Below are 14,472 nucleotides of genomic sequence, written 5' to 3' on the forward strand. Positions count from 1 at the left end.
GTAGTAAGTGACCATTGCTGTTGGCTGTTTCTGAGTCCATGCCTCCCCAGGACTCCGTGCCAAGTCTGGTAGTCTGTGCCTACTCTAGCACTAAAGTCACCCAGACTTAAAAGCTTGTCCTCTTTCAGCACATTGATGAGGATCTTCAAGTCTTCATAAAGTTTTTCTTTGAACTCATCAAGGTTTGTCACAGTGAGCGCATAGGCACTCATGATGTGCTTTCCGGCAAGTGGCTATTGCATTGTTGTGAGCCTGTCATTCACTCCCTTTGGTAGGCATACAAGACAGCTGACTAGGTTACTTTTGATGGCAAAACCTACATCAGCTTCATGGTGCCCCCCTTCACTGAAGCCACTCCATAAAAAAGTGTATACAGTTCTGACTTCAGTAAGCTGGCCTTCATTTGCGAGCCTTGTTTCACTCAGCACTGACATTTGGATGTGATCCCTGACAAATTCTCTCACAACAAGAGCTGTTTGTCTTCCAGGTTTACTGGATTTCATGTTGTCTGTGAGCGTGTACACATTCTGTGTACTGATGGTGAGTGGAATCATCTTTGCAGAAGTTTTTGTGCATTTTTTGGGTGTATTTGACTGCAAGATGGGATCTCTGCTTGCTGCAGCAAGCAGGCTAGGGTTAGGTGAAGTGGACAATTTTTAGGGCACCTTTTCTAGCCCCTATCCTCACCCTTGGAGGTGAGCAGTGTGGTCCTTAAAATAAAGACTACACAGACACCCAGGGAGCTGCCAAATCCCACCGTTGCTTCAGCCCAGTGAAAAGATGACCCAACAGCTTGGGCCTCCTGTGGGCAGCCATGTGGCCATGGCTCCCAGAGGATCTGCACCTACTGCTTCATCACTTGCCCTTCTCCACAGGACTTTGAGGTAGGCAAAAATGGTAAACTGGTATGAGTGATGTCTTTTGATTCACACATAAATTGGATTTAAGTGAGGCAAAGCTTCACAAAGTAGTAAGGCCTCACTCTCTCTTCCAGAGTCATCTGAGTCCAGTGGCAAGACAAAGTCAAGCCAGCTGGTGATGGCTCAGGATACAGTGGGTGACCTTGGAATCTCCTATGTCTACCCAAGCTCTAAGCACTCCACAGCACCTGCTTCAACCGCCTTTGTGGCTATTGGAACAAACTGTTCTCCTCCACTCATTCAGGTGATGGAAGTCTTCCCGTGCTTGGGTAGACACCCCCCTAACTCACTGAAGGGTTTGAGACCCCTCAGTTGCCCTCAACCTAATTAGCCCATCTGCTGAAAGGGCTTACCAGGGCATGGCCACTGTGCACACTACAGCTTCTTGGAGCCATAGGTAGGAGTTGGGTGAATCAGGTGGACACTAACAGTGGAAAGCAGGCAGCCCTCACGCAGAGGTGCCTGTCTTTCCTGAACACACCCTACACCCCTCTCAGCCAACACAAATAAACAGAATTTGGAATCAAGCCCTAAATAAATAATAATAAAAACCCTGAACTATATTTATAGTTTTATTAAAAACAAAAAAGTATATTGTAATTTTTAGACAAAGTCATGAAAATATATATGAAAATATATTTGCTCTGTGTTCCCCTTCATTATCTTTTCCTTCTTGTAAAGCTTAGTTATTTAAAGGTTGTCAAAGACAATGTCTACTTTTTTCTTCCAATTTTGCTTTTCTCACTTTGTATTACTTGATAGGCCCTATCATATTGTTTTGTGTTCTTCATGTTTGTCATTTTCTGGGTGCACAATATAATCTATTCATAATTTTTTAAATGTGTGTTTATATCTTTTGCTTTTACATTGCCTTAATTTCCATATACACAGAGACATATATATACATACATACATATACACATATGTACATACATATATATCCACTAGAGAAGGAAATGACAAAACACTCCAGGATTCTTGCTAAGAAAACCCCACAGACCACAGGGTCCAGGGAGTCATGAAAAGTTGGACATGACTGAATGAACGACAACACATCTATACATATGTATGTAAATCTATCTATTTACCTATGTACAGCCCTTCTCCCTAGTTTTCCCTTGTAACAAATACTGAGATAAAAAAGCCAAAACAAAAAGAATTCCATAAAATTAACCAACACATCAACCAAGTATCAAACAATTAACAAGCATTTATGAAGTACCTATCCCGTGCCGGGCACTGTACTAGGACAGATGTAATGTTCCACAGTCCCTCAACTCTGCAAGCAAAGAAGGCAGATACATTTTCTCTTCTCATACTTTCCTCACATTGAGTAATTAAAGTCATGCAGTATTCAGTTTTGTCAGCCTTTTTTTTTTTTAAAGCAATGGGGTTAAGTAACTTGCTCAAGGTTACACGGCCAGTTTTTTTTGTGTGGGTGTTAAGTATCCGAGGCAGGAACAGATAGATCCCAGGTCCTCCCAACTCCAGGGCCAGGCTCTCTTACTCACTGCGTCACCTAGCCACCCCATATTTGCCATCTCTCTTTTTTTTTTTTTGCTTTTTGGAGGGCAATTGGGGTTAAGTGACTTGCCCAAGGTCACATGGCTAGTTTTTGTGTTAAGTGTCTGAAGCCAGATTTGAACTCAGATCCTCCTGACTCCAGGGCTGGTGCTCTACTCACTGTGCCACCTAGCCACCCCTAGTTTTGTCAGCCCTTTGTCCCTTTCCATTTACCTTGCTATAAGTTAATGTGAATCCTTCCCCCCCCTCATTTCTGCCTCTCAGTTGTTACCCTCCTTGACCTCTCTATAGGCATCTGACACCTTTGATCACCCTCTTCTCTTGGTTACTTTCCCTCTCCGGGTCTTTGTGACACTGCTCTCTTCTGGTTCTCTTGCTACCTGGCTGACCACTACTCAGTCTCCTAAAGTTGGATCTTCTCCAGGTCACACCCAGCCCCTCCCCCAGCCTTTCAGTTACAGGCTTCCCTCTTCCCTTGGATACTGCCTTCCATCCACTCTGTATATATCATGTACGTACATAGTTGTTTGAATGTTGTCTCCCCCATTAGAATGTGAGGTCCTTGAGGCCAGGGACCTGTTTTTGCCTCTCTTTGTGTCCCCTTTCTATAAGTACATATATGTCTTCCCATACTTTTCTGTGTTCTTCATATCCATTATTAAGTGTTTATTACATTTGTGTACCTGTTATGTTGTTTTAAAGGACTTTTTTCTGGAAGTCACAAGGCATCACAGAATCCTAAAATCTCTAAAGGTGAATGAGAACTCAGAAATTATCTAATAAAACTTGCCAATCAAGAAAAGATCACCATTACAGTATCTATAACATGAGGTCATCCCACCTTCAGTTCCTTCCTTTTATCACTGCCAAATTCATGGATGGAGCTAGGCATATCACTCATTGTATGGCTCAAAAATATTCAGGGGCTCCCTATTTCAGAATGTTAGAAGTCTAAGAGACTTTATAAATCATTTACTAGATGCCATCATTTTCTAGATGAGGTTGGGGAAGGTGAAGAGGTTTGTTCAAGGTCACATAGTTATTAAGTAGCAGAGCCAGAGCCCAAACTCTAGTCTTCTGATTCCAAGATCAGTGTTCCTTCACCTATAACATAGTCATTTCTCATAGCCTTGTGGTTATAACCTGTTTGCTTGGCATTCAAAGCCCTCCACAACTTGATGCTACCTGGCCTTTTCAGCCTCATCCCATGTAACTCCAGGTACTTTACACTCATCCAAATAGGTCAACTCTCTGCCTCCTAAATATATCCTGGGTTCTTCTCCCTCTCTGGGTCTGACCTCATGCAGCCAAATGCTTGGGATGTCTACCCTCTCCCTGTCTGCCAAATTTTACTCATCCTTGAAAGTTCAATTTCAATTCCTCTTCCCTTCATAAAACCTTCCTTAATCTCTGGAAAGTGGTGACCTTTTCCTTCAGGACTCTCAAAACACTTTGCTTTCACTGTTCTTATATATTTAACATGGAATATAGTATGGGTCATATTCATTACTGCAAGCTGGTTAGACCAGGCTTTTTTCAAGGGGGTTGAATGGGGAGGGGAGACTAAATGTTGATAGAAACAGTCAAAAGAAATGGATTAATAGCTATGAATATAGTTCCAGACACCAAACAAATTCCATTAACTCCTGTGTCTAACTTTAATTGACCTCCTGGTGATGGGAATATTCAGGGTACCTGGGATACCTGTGCATTTGTAAAAGGCCTCTGCTCCTTTTATCTACTTCCCTATTAAAATGAATAGCCCTTAACATCTTCATTCCAACTTTGCCTGATATTGATTTTTTTTTCTATTATAGTGAGCAGTTAACATGTATGATTGGTTTCCTTATTTTTAGAGCCCTACCAAGATCCTGAAACTCAAGAATGGTGGTGGAACAGAAATTTATGTTCCTTGATTCTTTTTGTGTGCGTTCCACAGGTGGTCTGAATGCTATCAATAAAAACGTTAAGGTGGAAGAGATCATGTTCTTTGAAATCCCAAAACCCAACTGGTGGGAGATTTCTTATTAGACTGCTAGTGCTGCAAAAGTGTCATGTATAGACTTTGTATCTCCTTCAGCTCTAGTCTCACGGGGCTCTGCAAAACACAGAATTAATAACCATTTGTTGAATTGTAGAAATTCAATCAACCAATCAACACTGAAATGCCTCCCACATGCCAGGTACTATTCTAAGTGCTGGGGAAACAAAATGGGGAAAAGGCAGTCCCTACCCTCTAGGAGCTTACAATCTAATGGGGAAGACAATAAGCAAATCCATACCAACCAACTATATTCAGGATAAATAGAAAATACTTAACAGAAGGTCCTTGGACCTATCCTCCTTCTTGAGGCATATGTCTAATACCAGTATCACTGGATCAATGGATAAACATACAGTTTAGGAAAATTTTTTGGGGGGTGTAGCTCTAATTTGTTTTCCAGAAAGGTTGAATCATTCACAGCTCAACTGACTATATGTTGGCTTGCACATATAACCATTATACCTCCAAAATTTTTTATTTTCCCCTTTTTTGATCTATGCCAATCTGATGGATCTAAGGAGGAACCTCTGAGTTGTTTTAATTTGTACTTATCTTATTATTAGTAATCTGGAGCATTTTATATGATTGTTGATAGCTTGTTGTACAGTCAGGTTAGTCATATCCAATTATTTGTGACCCCATAGAGCAGGGGTGTGAAACCTGCAGCCTCAAGGCCACATGTGACCCTCTAGATCCTCAAGTGTGTCCCTTTAACTGAATCCAAACTTCGAAGGATTTAAAAGGATTTGATACAAAAGGATTTGTTCTGTAAAGTTTGGATTCTGTCAAAGAGCCACACTTGAGGACCTAGAGGGTCACATGTGGCCTCGAGGTCGCAAGATTTCCCATCGCTGTGCATGGATCACACTGTCCATGTTTTCTTGGCAAACATACTGAAATGGTTTACCATTTCCTTCCCCAATGGATTAACACAGAGGTTAAATGACTTGCCCAGAGTCACAAAGCTATTAAGTATCTGAGGTCAAATTTGAACTCGGATCTTTGACTCCAGGCCCAGAGCTCTATCCATGGACTACCTCCTGTTGGTAGCTTACATTTCTTCATTTGGGACTTACCTATTCATATTTACCTACTTATCTATTTACAAATGAATCTTGCTCTTATATAGTTAAATCAATTCTTTACATGTAGAATATTAAGGCCTCTATTATAGAAATTGGCTGTGAAGATTTTTCCCTATTAATTGTTTCCCTTATGATTCTCACTGCATTTATTTTGCTAGTGCAGAAGCTTTTCAATTTTATATAAATTAAATTATATCAACAACAACAACAAATTCTATCTTTTATGATCATCTCTATCCCTTGTTTAGAACAGAACTCACCCCCTGATCACAGTTGTGAAAGGTAACTCCTTTCCTTTCTCTAATTTTTATCTGACCTTTTAAATTTAGATCATGTACTAATTTGAAGTTTATTGTGGCAGACAGTGTGAGAACTTATTCTAAGTCTATTTTCTGCCAAACTACTTTCTACTTTTCCCAGTTTTTATCAGATTGGGTCTACTTACTCCAGTATTAGCTATTCTTAGATTTACTGAACATAGTGCTACTATGTTCAATTGCTTCCATGTCTTGTTTACCCAATTTGTTTCATTGATCAACTTTTTAATCAGTACCAACTGCTTTTTATAACCAATACCAATACCCAATACTTTTGATGATCACTAATTTGTCATATAGTTTAAAACTGGTACTGCTAGGCCCCATCATTCCCACTTTTTTCCCTTAAGTATTTCCCTTGAGATGCTTGAACTTTTATTTCTCCAGATTTTTTTGGTCTAGTTTTATAAAATAATATCTGGGTAATTGTAATCATAAGGCACTAAATTTGTAAGTTAATTTTGATAAGATCATTTTAATCATACTGGAACGGTCTGTGAATAATTAATCTCTCCAGTTATTTAAATTTTCCTTTATTTCTTCAAAATATTTTTAGTTATATTCATATAAGTTGTGACTGAGTCTTAGCAGACTCCCAGATCATTTGTGCATTCTATAGGTTTTTTTTTGAATGGGATTTATTTTTCCATTTCTTCATGAGTGGCTTTATTAGTAATAAAGGCTGGTGATTTTTGTGGGTTTATTTTATATAATGCTACTTTACAAAACCACACTGCTGCCGGTCCTCATCACCTCATGCCAGGATTATTGAAAGAGTCTCCCTTCCTCAAGTTTCTTCCCAACTGGAGTCCTTCCTCAACAAATATACTATCAAGTTGATCTTTCTAAAATTCATACCTGACCTTGTTTCTCACCCACTCAATAAATGCCACTGGATCCCCATTATATCTAGGAACATATATAAAATCCTCTGCTGGTTTTTAAAAACCCTTTATTATTTAAAAGTCCTTTATTATTATCTGACCCTTTCCCACCTATAATGGCCTCCTTACCATTCCTCCTACACAATCTCTATCTCCCCTTCCTGCATTTTCATAAGCTGTTCCCCATGCCTGGAATTCTCTTCTTCATCTCCATCTCCTGGGTTTTCTGGCTGCCTTCAAGTCTCAGCTAAAACCTTATTTTCTGGTCCCCCCAATACCAGTGCCTTCCCTAAGATTACTTCCGACATATCCTGTATATATCTTATTTGTACATAGGGTTCTTTCCATGTTGTCTCCTCCATTAGATTTTTGTCTCCTTGAAGGCAGGGGCTGTTTTCGCTTTTCTTTGTATCTTAGCACAGTGCCTGTCATATAGTTATTGACCTCATTTGTTTCAATTCAATTTTGGTTACCTCTCTAGGATTAAATAAGCCACTGCCACCTCGTCATCTGCAAATAGTGATATTTTCATTTTTTCTCTGCCCATGTCTATTTCCTCAGTTTCTTTTTCTTCTTCTGACCCAAGCCCAGATCATTTCACTACACCATACTCTCATGGTCTTCCCATCTTTCGAAAATAAGTTAAAATGTCACCTTATCTGCGAAGCCTTCAATGATCCCTGAAGTTAACTGTGACCTTTCCCTCAATGGAAATATTGCACTTCTACTTTTCTTATGCCCTTATCCTTTTCTAAATTGCATTGTATTTACTCATCTACACATTTTATCACCCTTTATCAGATTATAAAATCAAGAGCAAAGGTGCTGTTCTTTTAAAAAATATATTCATATCTACCCAAGCCCTACGCACAGTGTCTTCTATGTATAAGTAGGCACTTAATACATGGCTATTGAGTGCTTTTGAAAGTGAAAAAGAATTTTTATAAAAACCAAATCTGATTAGATAACTACTTTCTGCTTAACATTAAAACTGTCAGGGGGAGGGATAGGAGTGGAAAGAGAAAAATATTTAGCTTTATCAATGTAAAACCACAGAGTTAGCTGACCCTTTAATGTGCTCCCTCCTAGCCAAACACATAATTAAAATTGGAAACCTGGGAGAAACAAGGGTACTATCTCAGGACTGCAGATAAAAAAGGAGAGAAAGGCTAAGCATAGTCTATTGGCAGGGTGATAGAACAGGAGATTTGGAGTCAATTTGGGTTTTCATCCTAATCTCCTACCTGCAGGATTTGGCAAATCATTTAACCACAGGGTTTCAGTTTTCTTATTTGTAAAAGGAAAGTGTTGGATGAGATCATCTCCATTGTCCTTCCCATTCAATCCCATCCAATTATCCTAGGATATACCTTCTAAATTTCAAAAGAGCGAAATTTCAAAGAAATCAGGTAGGAAATTCAGCAATGGATTGAAAATTCCACAGGGAAGTTGGACAAAGAAGTATTGGGAGCTCTCCAGAAGGAAATTCCAGTGATCCAAACACAAATGCTTCTGATGAGAAAGAAAAAGGGGAACTAAGACTCATTCTGAACATGAAAGCAAGGACAGGTCAACTGTAAATGGATTGAAAATGATACCGTGAAAGGGTGGTAGGAGTCTTAATACCCTCAAACAAGCTCATTGTTAGTGACAAGTGCTAAAGAAAATGAGATCCAAGACCTTTGTTGAGTGTGAATAAAACAATGATAACCGACCAAAGAGAGAAGGCAGAAGTTTGTGCTTCTTACCTTACTTCCATTTTCTCTACCAAAGAGGAAGCCCTGTAGACTTGAAATGTATAGAATAAAATTATTAAAAGGGAATTAAAAACCTAAGGTGGATGAAGAGTTGGTATGAATTCAACTAACCACTCTTATGTGACCAGGCCTAGACAAAATGAAAGGATAGGTAGAAATGCTTCCTGAGCCACTGCCAGGGATCTTTGAAAATTTGTGGACAATGAGAGAGATACCAGAAGGCCCTAGTTCTCCAAAGAGAAGATGGGTTCTTCAGTAGGCCAGGGAGTGTGACTTGAGTTTTTGACAAAATTCTAAAATACATCATTAAAGGGATGGCTTGTGAATGTTGGTCTGTTTGTGGGGGGATGCCACTGACATCTGGACTTCATTCAGATATTTTATAAAGTATTTTTTGATGTCTTTGTGGGTCAAATTAAGAGAGGTGAGCTAGCTTATGGTACAGTTATATGGATCTAAAACTGTTTAAAGGCCTGGAACCAAAGAACACTGATTGATTGGGGAAAATCTAGAAGGAAGCAGAGTTTCTAAAATAGTTCCTAATGAGGGATCTCTCTTTGTGCTGACTACAAGTTCAATATGAGTCAGTTGTTTGACATGGCAGTAGAAAAAGTTAATGCATTACTGGGTGGCATGAAGGGAAGAATCATGTCCAGAATGAAGGAAATGATAGCTTCAGTCTCATTTGCCTTAACCAGACCACGTCTGGGATCACATTTAAAATGGACATTGAGAGCTACTATGTGTGAGAGGAAATAGGAGATGGAATTAGATGATGAAGAGGATTTGAATCACACCATTCAAGTATCCATTGATTATTTAGCCTAGGAAAAAGAAATTTTAGGAGTGCACATGATTCAATTCAATCACCATTTAAATGCTGACCATAAACAATGAACTATGCTACGTTCACACACACACACACACACACAATCAACACAATAATAATCTCTGCCTGCAAAATACTTAGGTTCTAATAGTATTTTTCAAACATTCAAAGGGCTGAGGATTATGGTTATTACATAACTGGTTATTACACTTGTTCTGTTTATTCTCATTGGACAGAAATAGGAGCAATGAATGGAAGTTTCAAAAGTCAATTCCAATTCAACATAAGAAAAAACTTCCTAATAGATCAAAGTGGAATGGATTGCTTCATAATAATAAGTTCCTGGTTACTGGCAGTCTTGAAGAGCAGCCTGGATAACCACTTCACAAGATGCTAGCTTGGGAAAGATGTCAGAGATCATCTAGTCAACACCCTTATTTTAAAGATCAAGAAACTGAGGTCCACACAGAGGAAAATTAGTGCGAGGTCCAAACTAGTGTCAGAGGAGGCCTTGAGCCCAAACCAATGTTCTTTTCACTGCACCTGTGCTATTGAAAGGTCTCCTGCTCAGGTATTGGTTGGACTAGATTTGTTTCAACTTAACAAGAATTCTCTGATTCTATGAAAGGAAAAGAACTATTTTCTATCCTGTTGTCCATATAAAACGTGGTTTTCATCTGGCACCAAAGATGGGGCTTTTCCCACTTTCTCCAGTCTTCCTGGGATGGCCCTAGAATACTGAGCTCAATGCTTCCTTCTTTTGGATGTCCATGTCACTCTTTCTCCTTCCAGAAATTCTCTCTCCTTGGTTGATAGATTCTATCTCCCAGAGCATCAGCTGCCTTTTGACATGAAAGGCCTCTCCCATTAGCATTCCTATGGGGAGCACCTGCTACCCTCATCCATCCCTATTAACTTACTGAAAGGGCAGAGAGGTTGATTAGAGGGGTAATTTTCTCTCTCCCTCCCCTACCTCTCCCTAAAGAACATTGTTCCTTCACCCAATGACAAATTGATCTTCTAAACAAGTGTGTCTGCTAAATCTGTTACAAAAGTCTGCCCCGTGAAATGCACTTTTAGGATTATAAACAGTGACAGACTTGACAGTGTCATAGTTCTTTGCATTAATTCAATGTTGTGTGTCAATAACTCAAAATCATACTTCAAATGGCACTTGATGGCAAAATCCCATGATGATGTGGCTGGACTATGAGTTGGGAAGTCTGCTAAATAGAGGTCTCTCAAAATCTTCATGTTATTAACAATGTATTTCTGTTTCTGGAACAAGTATATTTTCCCAGTAAAGCCACCTTATTGTCATTTATGGTTTTAATCTGGATGTCAAACTACAGATGTATTAAAATGGTAAATTATGTGAGCTTTTCATATGTAAGTGAACTATTAACATTAAAATCATGCAGCAGATGCCATCTTTAAAGCCCATGAGATTAACTAATTAGTCATTGTGCCTTGAACACATTGTGATTTACTCTGGAAGGGATGAGGAATAATAAATCAAATTGTCATTGAAGTGGGACCAATACAGCCTCTCAAATCCATCTGAAACAGATGAGGAATATATTTGAATCAAAGAAATGCCTAGAAACACAAGAGAGCAAAGACTATGAGACAAGATGGGGGCACTGGGGAATCAATGTTTTAGAGCAGATCATTTCCAGATCTTTCTGTTCCTTTATAATGTATCCAATTTCTTCACATCTGCTTTCCTCCAAAGTACATAGCTCTATTGTTGGTCAGCTTCTGAACCAAACCTTCCGAATCAAAAAAATGTTAAGTTTCATATTAACTGTTATATATTTTAATTGCCCATTAAAGAAATGGAACACCATCTAAGACCGTACTTGGACTGTCAAGGTCATTAAAAAACTTCCTCCCTATTTAAATAGTCAATCCGTGAACTTGTCTGGAAACCAATCATCTGTTTAATAAATTCTCTCGTAAAAGGAAACATTAAAGAAAATGAATTATATTGATGTTGGTAGCTCTAAAGTCACTTCTCATCAGCCTTCATTACTATATGCAAGAATATTTGTAAAATGTTTTCCTATGTGTATAAACACATATATAACAAGATAAGACAATAAATTCTAATATATGAAGTTAGATTTTGAAACAATTGTAGGTTTTTGGCAACAATAACAAACCTGTGGTCTTCCTCACTGAACTTTGATGAGAAAGAAGCAAGTTGGCTGTGGCCCTTATGCAGGACCCTAGGATCACACATTGGACATCTCTTGTCTATTTATTTATTATACACATCTGGATTCTCCAGAGACCTTAAACCTAGTGTTTCATATTTAGTCTCTCCAGAATAATCTATGGCACAATCTGCTTACTCAGCTTGAAATGAAAGCTCAAAGTCGGAGTGGAAAAAGCATATACTGATGGAGGGAAAGGCCAGAAGGGAGGTGGGAGCATGGAATGGATAGCTAGAGAAAGGGATTTTTACAAATGTGTGGAGCAGAACATTTACCTGAAAACTGTGGTGTACTGAGAAGATTATTGTGTTCAGAAGGTTGATATGTTCAGATAAACTGCAGCAGTAAGTAATAAGGAGATAAATGAAGGAAAAGCATTTATTAGGTGTTTGCTATGTGCCAAACCCTGTGCTTACTACACAAGATGCAAATACAAAATTAAGATTATCCCTGCCCTCAATGAACTTATGTTCTAATAAGAGAATGGTGGCCAGGGAAGGAGTTGGACTCTTGGATATGACAGCAAAGTGAAGGGTGACAAGTGTGACTAGTAGAAGGCTAGAGCTTTTGGCAGAAATAGGAAAGTTAGGAGGGTAGAATTCAAAGGCCCCCTTTTCCTCCTGGGCCAGAAAGGGGCCAGTTTGGGTGATAAGGGAATGGAGGAGAACATGAAGGAAAGGGAAGGTGAAAGGAGCAACAGAGAAAGAAGGCTGGAGAAGGTTTGGGTTGGAAATGAGGGAAGGAATAGTTTAAGCAGCTTGAGGGAAAAAGCAAAGGCCTTGGGAAAAGAGTTGTGATATGAGTAACAAAAGAGAGGTGACATTGGTTATTGTTTATTCTTGGTTCTTGAAGAGGACCATATCATCAGGAAGGAGATGTCATGACTTGCAAGTCAACTGGATGTAAGTGACGGAGGGCTGTGCAAAGTCACCAGCCTCACTCTCTCTTCTGGAACCATCTGGGTCCAGTGGCAAGATGTACATCAGGAGTACTGGAGATGTCCCCTGATTCAATGGGAGACTTGGTCCTTTTAAGTTGAGGTCGTTAACAGGTCTCAGTTTGACTGAGGCAATGCTTATTGGGTGATTAAGGCTAGGCAAGAAATGAGGCAGAGAATGGCTTCTTTACCTAGTTAAAAAAAAATCAATCTGGGAAGGGAAGAACCTCAGAGTTTCTGGCCAAAACAGAAACAATTACTATTTACACTCACTCTGAGCCAAAAGAGTCTAATCAGTGACCAAGTGAGGCTTGGGCTGGTACCCATTGGCCAACCAATGAGAATCAGAGTGATCTGGGCATAAGGCATGGTCCCTAAAAAAGAAATCTAGCCTGTAAACCTCAAGATATATTGCTAGGTTTCAGCAATCAAATTTATATTCCTTTGGGCGGAGCACCTGCAGGTAAGGGTATGATTCCCTATGTGTACAGAGGGAGAAGTGGGAAGAAAAGAAGGAAGGAAGGAAGGAGGGAGGGAAGGAAGAAGCTGTGTTGCCCAACTGGAACTGGTCAGTTGGGTCCCAAGTGGGGCAGCCCCTACTCCTCACAGTTTTTGAAGAGGACCATGACATCAGGAAGGAGATGTCATGACTTTCAAGTGAATTGGATTAAGTGAAGGAGGGCTGTGAAGTCACCAACCTCACTCTCTCCTGGGTCCAGTGGCAAGATACAGATAAGGAAGTCTGAAGATGGCCCTTTAGGCAGTGGGATCCCTTGTTTTTTTTTTCTTTTTCGAGAGGATGAAGGATGAATCATAAGAAGAATGTGAAGAGAGTACAAGACCATGACCACTGCATCGAGATGTTGTCAACAGCATGGGAAAATATGTGTGAAACAGGGTCCGGGAAGAAGCATGAGAGGAAATAACCGACATAAGGGTTTAGTGGGTTGGCAGTAGAGTATCAGAGTTGAGAAGGATTTATCAGAATAAAAACAACGTAAGACTAGGCGGACTTTGAGACTGCAGCAAGGGAAAATGCTGTGAGGTCCCTTCGATAGGAAGAAAGAAGTTAGATACAGAAATGAGAGAAAAGTTGAAGGAAGGAAAGGTGTTATGGCTATGGGGTGGCAGAGCACAGGTTTGGGTGCCATGGGTATGGAGTAATCAGTCAGTCAAGTAACATTTATTAAGCTCCTACTAAGTTTCAGATATTGTGCTAAGCACAGCAGACATAAAGGAGAGAAATAAACCCGATTCCTGAAAGTAGCCTCCAGAGATGGGTGGAGTCATGGCCACAGGGCGGGGTCTAACTCCAAGTCTGGCGCTGGAAGGGGCTCAGAGGTTATCTAGTCTCACCCTTTCATTTGTTTTTGGTTTTTTTTTTTGAAGGGGGGAAGGCAAGGCAATTGGGGTTAAGTGACTGGCCCAAGGTCACACAACTAGTAAGTGTGTCAAGTGTCTGAGGTCGCATTGGAATTCAGGTCCTCTTGACTCCAGGGCTGGTACTCTATTCACTGCCCTACCTAGCTGCCCCAACCCTTTCATTTTTACAGCTAGGAAAACTAAGGCCCCGGGAGTTACAGTAACGGTCCTAAAGTCATACAAGAGTAAGAGGTAGAGATGAAATCGGACTTGGGATGCTGGGGCACCAGCGGCGCTCCTCCCTCCTCTTCCCCGAGGGCTGCCTCACCTGTATGAGCTGCCCACAGAGCTCGCTACCTCCTCGCGGATCTGGCGATTGAGGGCGTCGGCTGCTGCCCGCCCTTTGCCACCTCCGGCGTCGGGGGTCGGCTGCGGCTGGGACTCGGACCCCTGCAGCCCCTGGCCCTCTGCCCGCCGCAGCATCCACGCGGGCCCCGCCTTCTTGCGCACCTCCCACCAGTCAGGTCCCGACGCTTTCCCGGCAGAGGGATCTCCGCCCCCCTCCTCATCTCCTGGAGCCTGGGCAGGGGCCTC

At 40.6% G+C, this 14,472-nt stretch overlaps 1 protein-coding gene across 2 annotated transcripts in view; it reads right to left on the bottom strand.

Moving 5' to 3' along the window:
• Positions 1-14,472, bottom strand: part of MAP6 (microtubule associated protein 6) — a 99,880-nt gene that overhangs the window by 83,736 nt on the left and 1,672 nt on the right. For both annotated transcript variants that reach the window (XM_069070867.1, XM_069070868.1), the window contains exon 1: positions 14,207-14,472. This exon is cut by the window's right edge and continues 1,672 nt beyond it. In XM_069070867.1, coding sequence (XP_068926968.1) covers positions 14,207-14,472 — 266 coding nt within the window. The remainder of the gene's footprint in view (positions 1-14,206) is intronic.

This window comes from Petaurus breviceps, unplaced genomic scaffold (genome assembly GCF_028583685.1).
Source record: "Petaurus breviceps papuanus isolate PSGF00001 unplaced genomic scaffold, PetGlider_PUasm1.0 90823, whole genome shotgun sequence".
In the NCBI taxonomy this organism is placed as follows: Eukaryota; Metazoa; Chordata; class Mammalia; order Diprotodontia; family Petauridae; genus Petaurus; species Petaurus breviceps.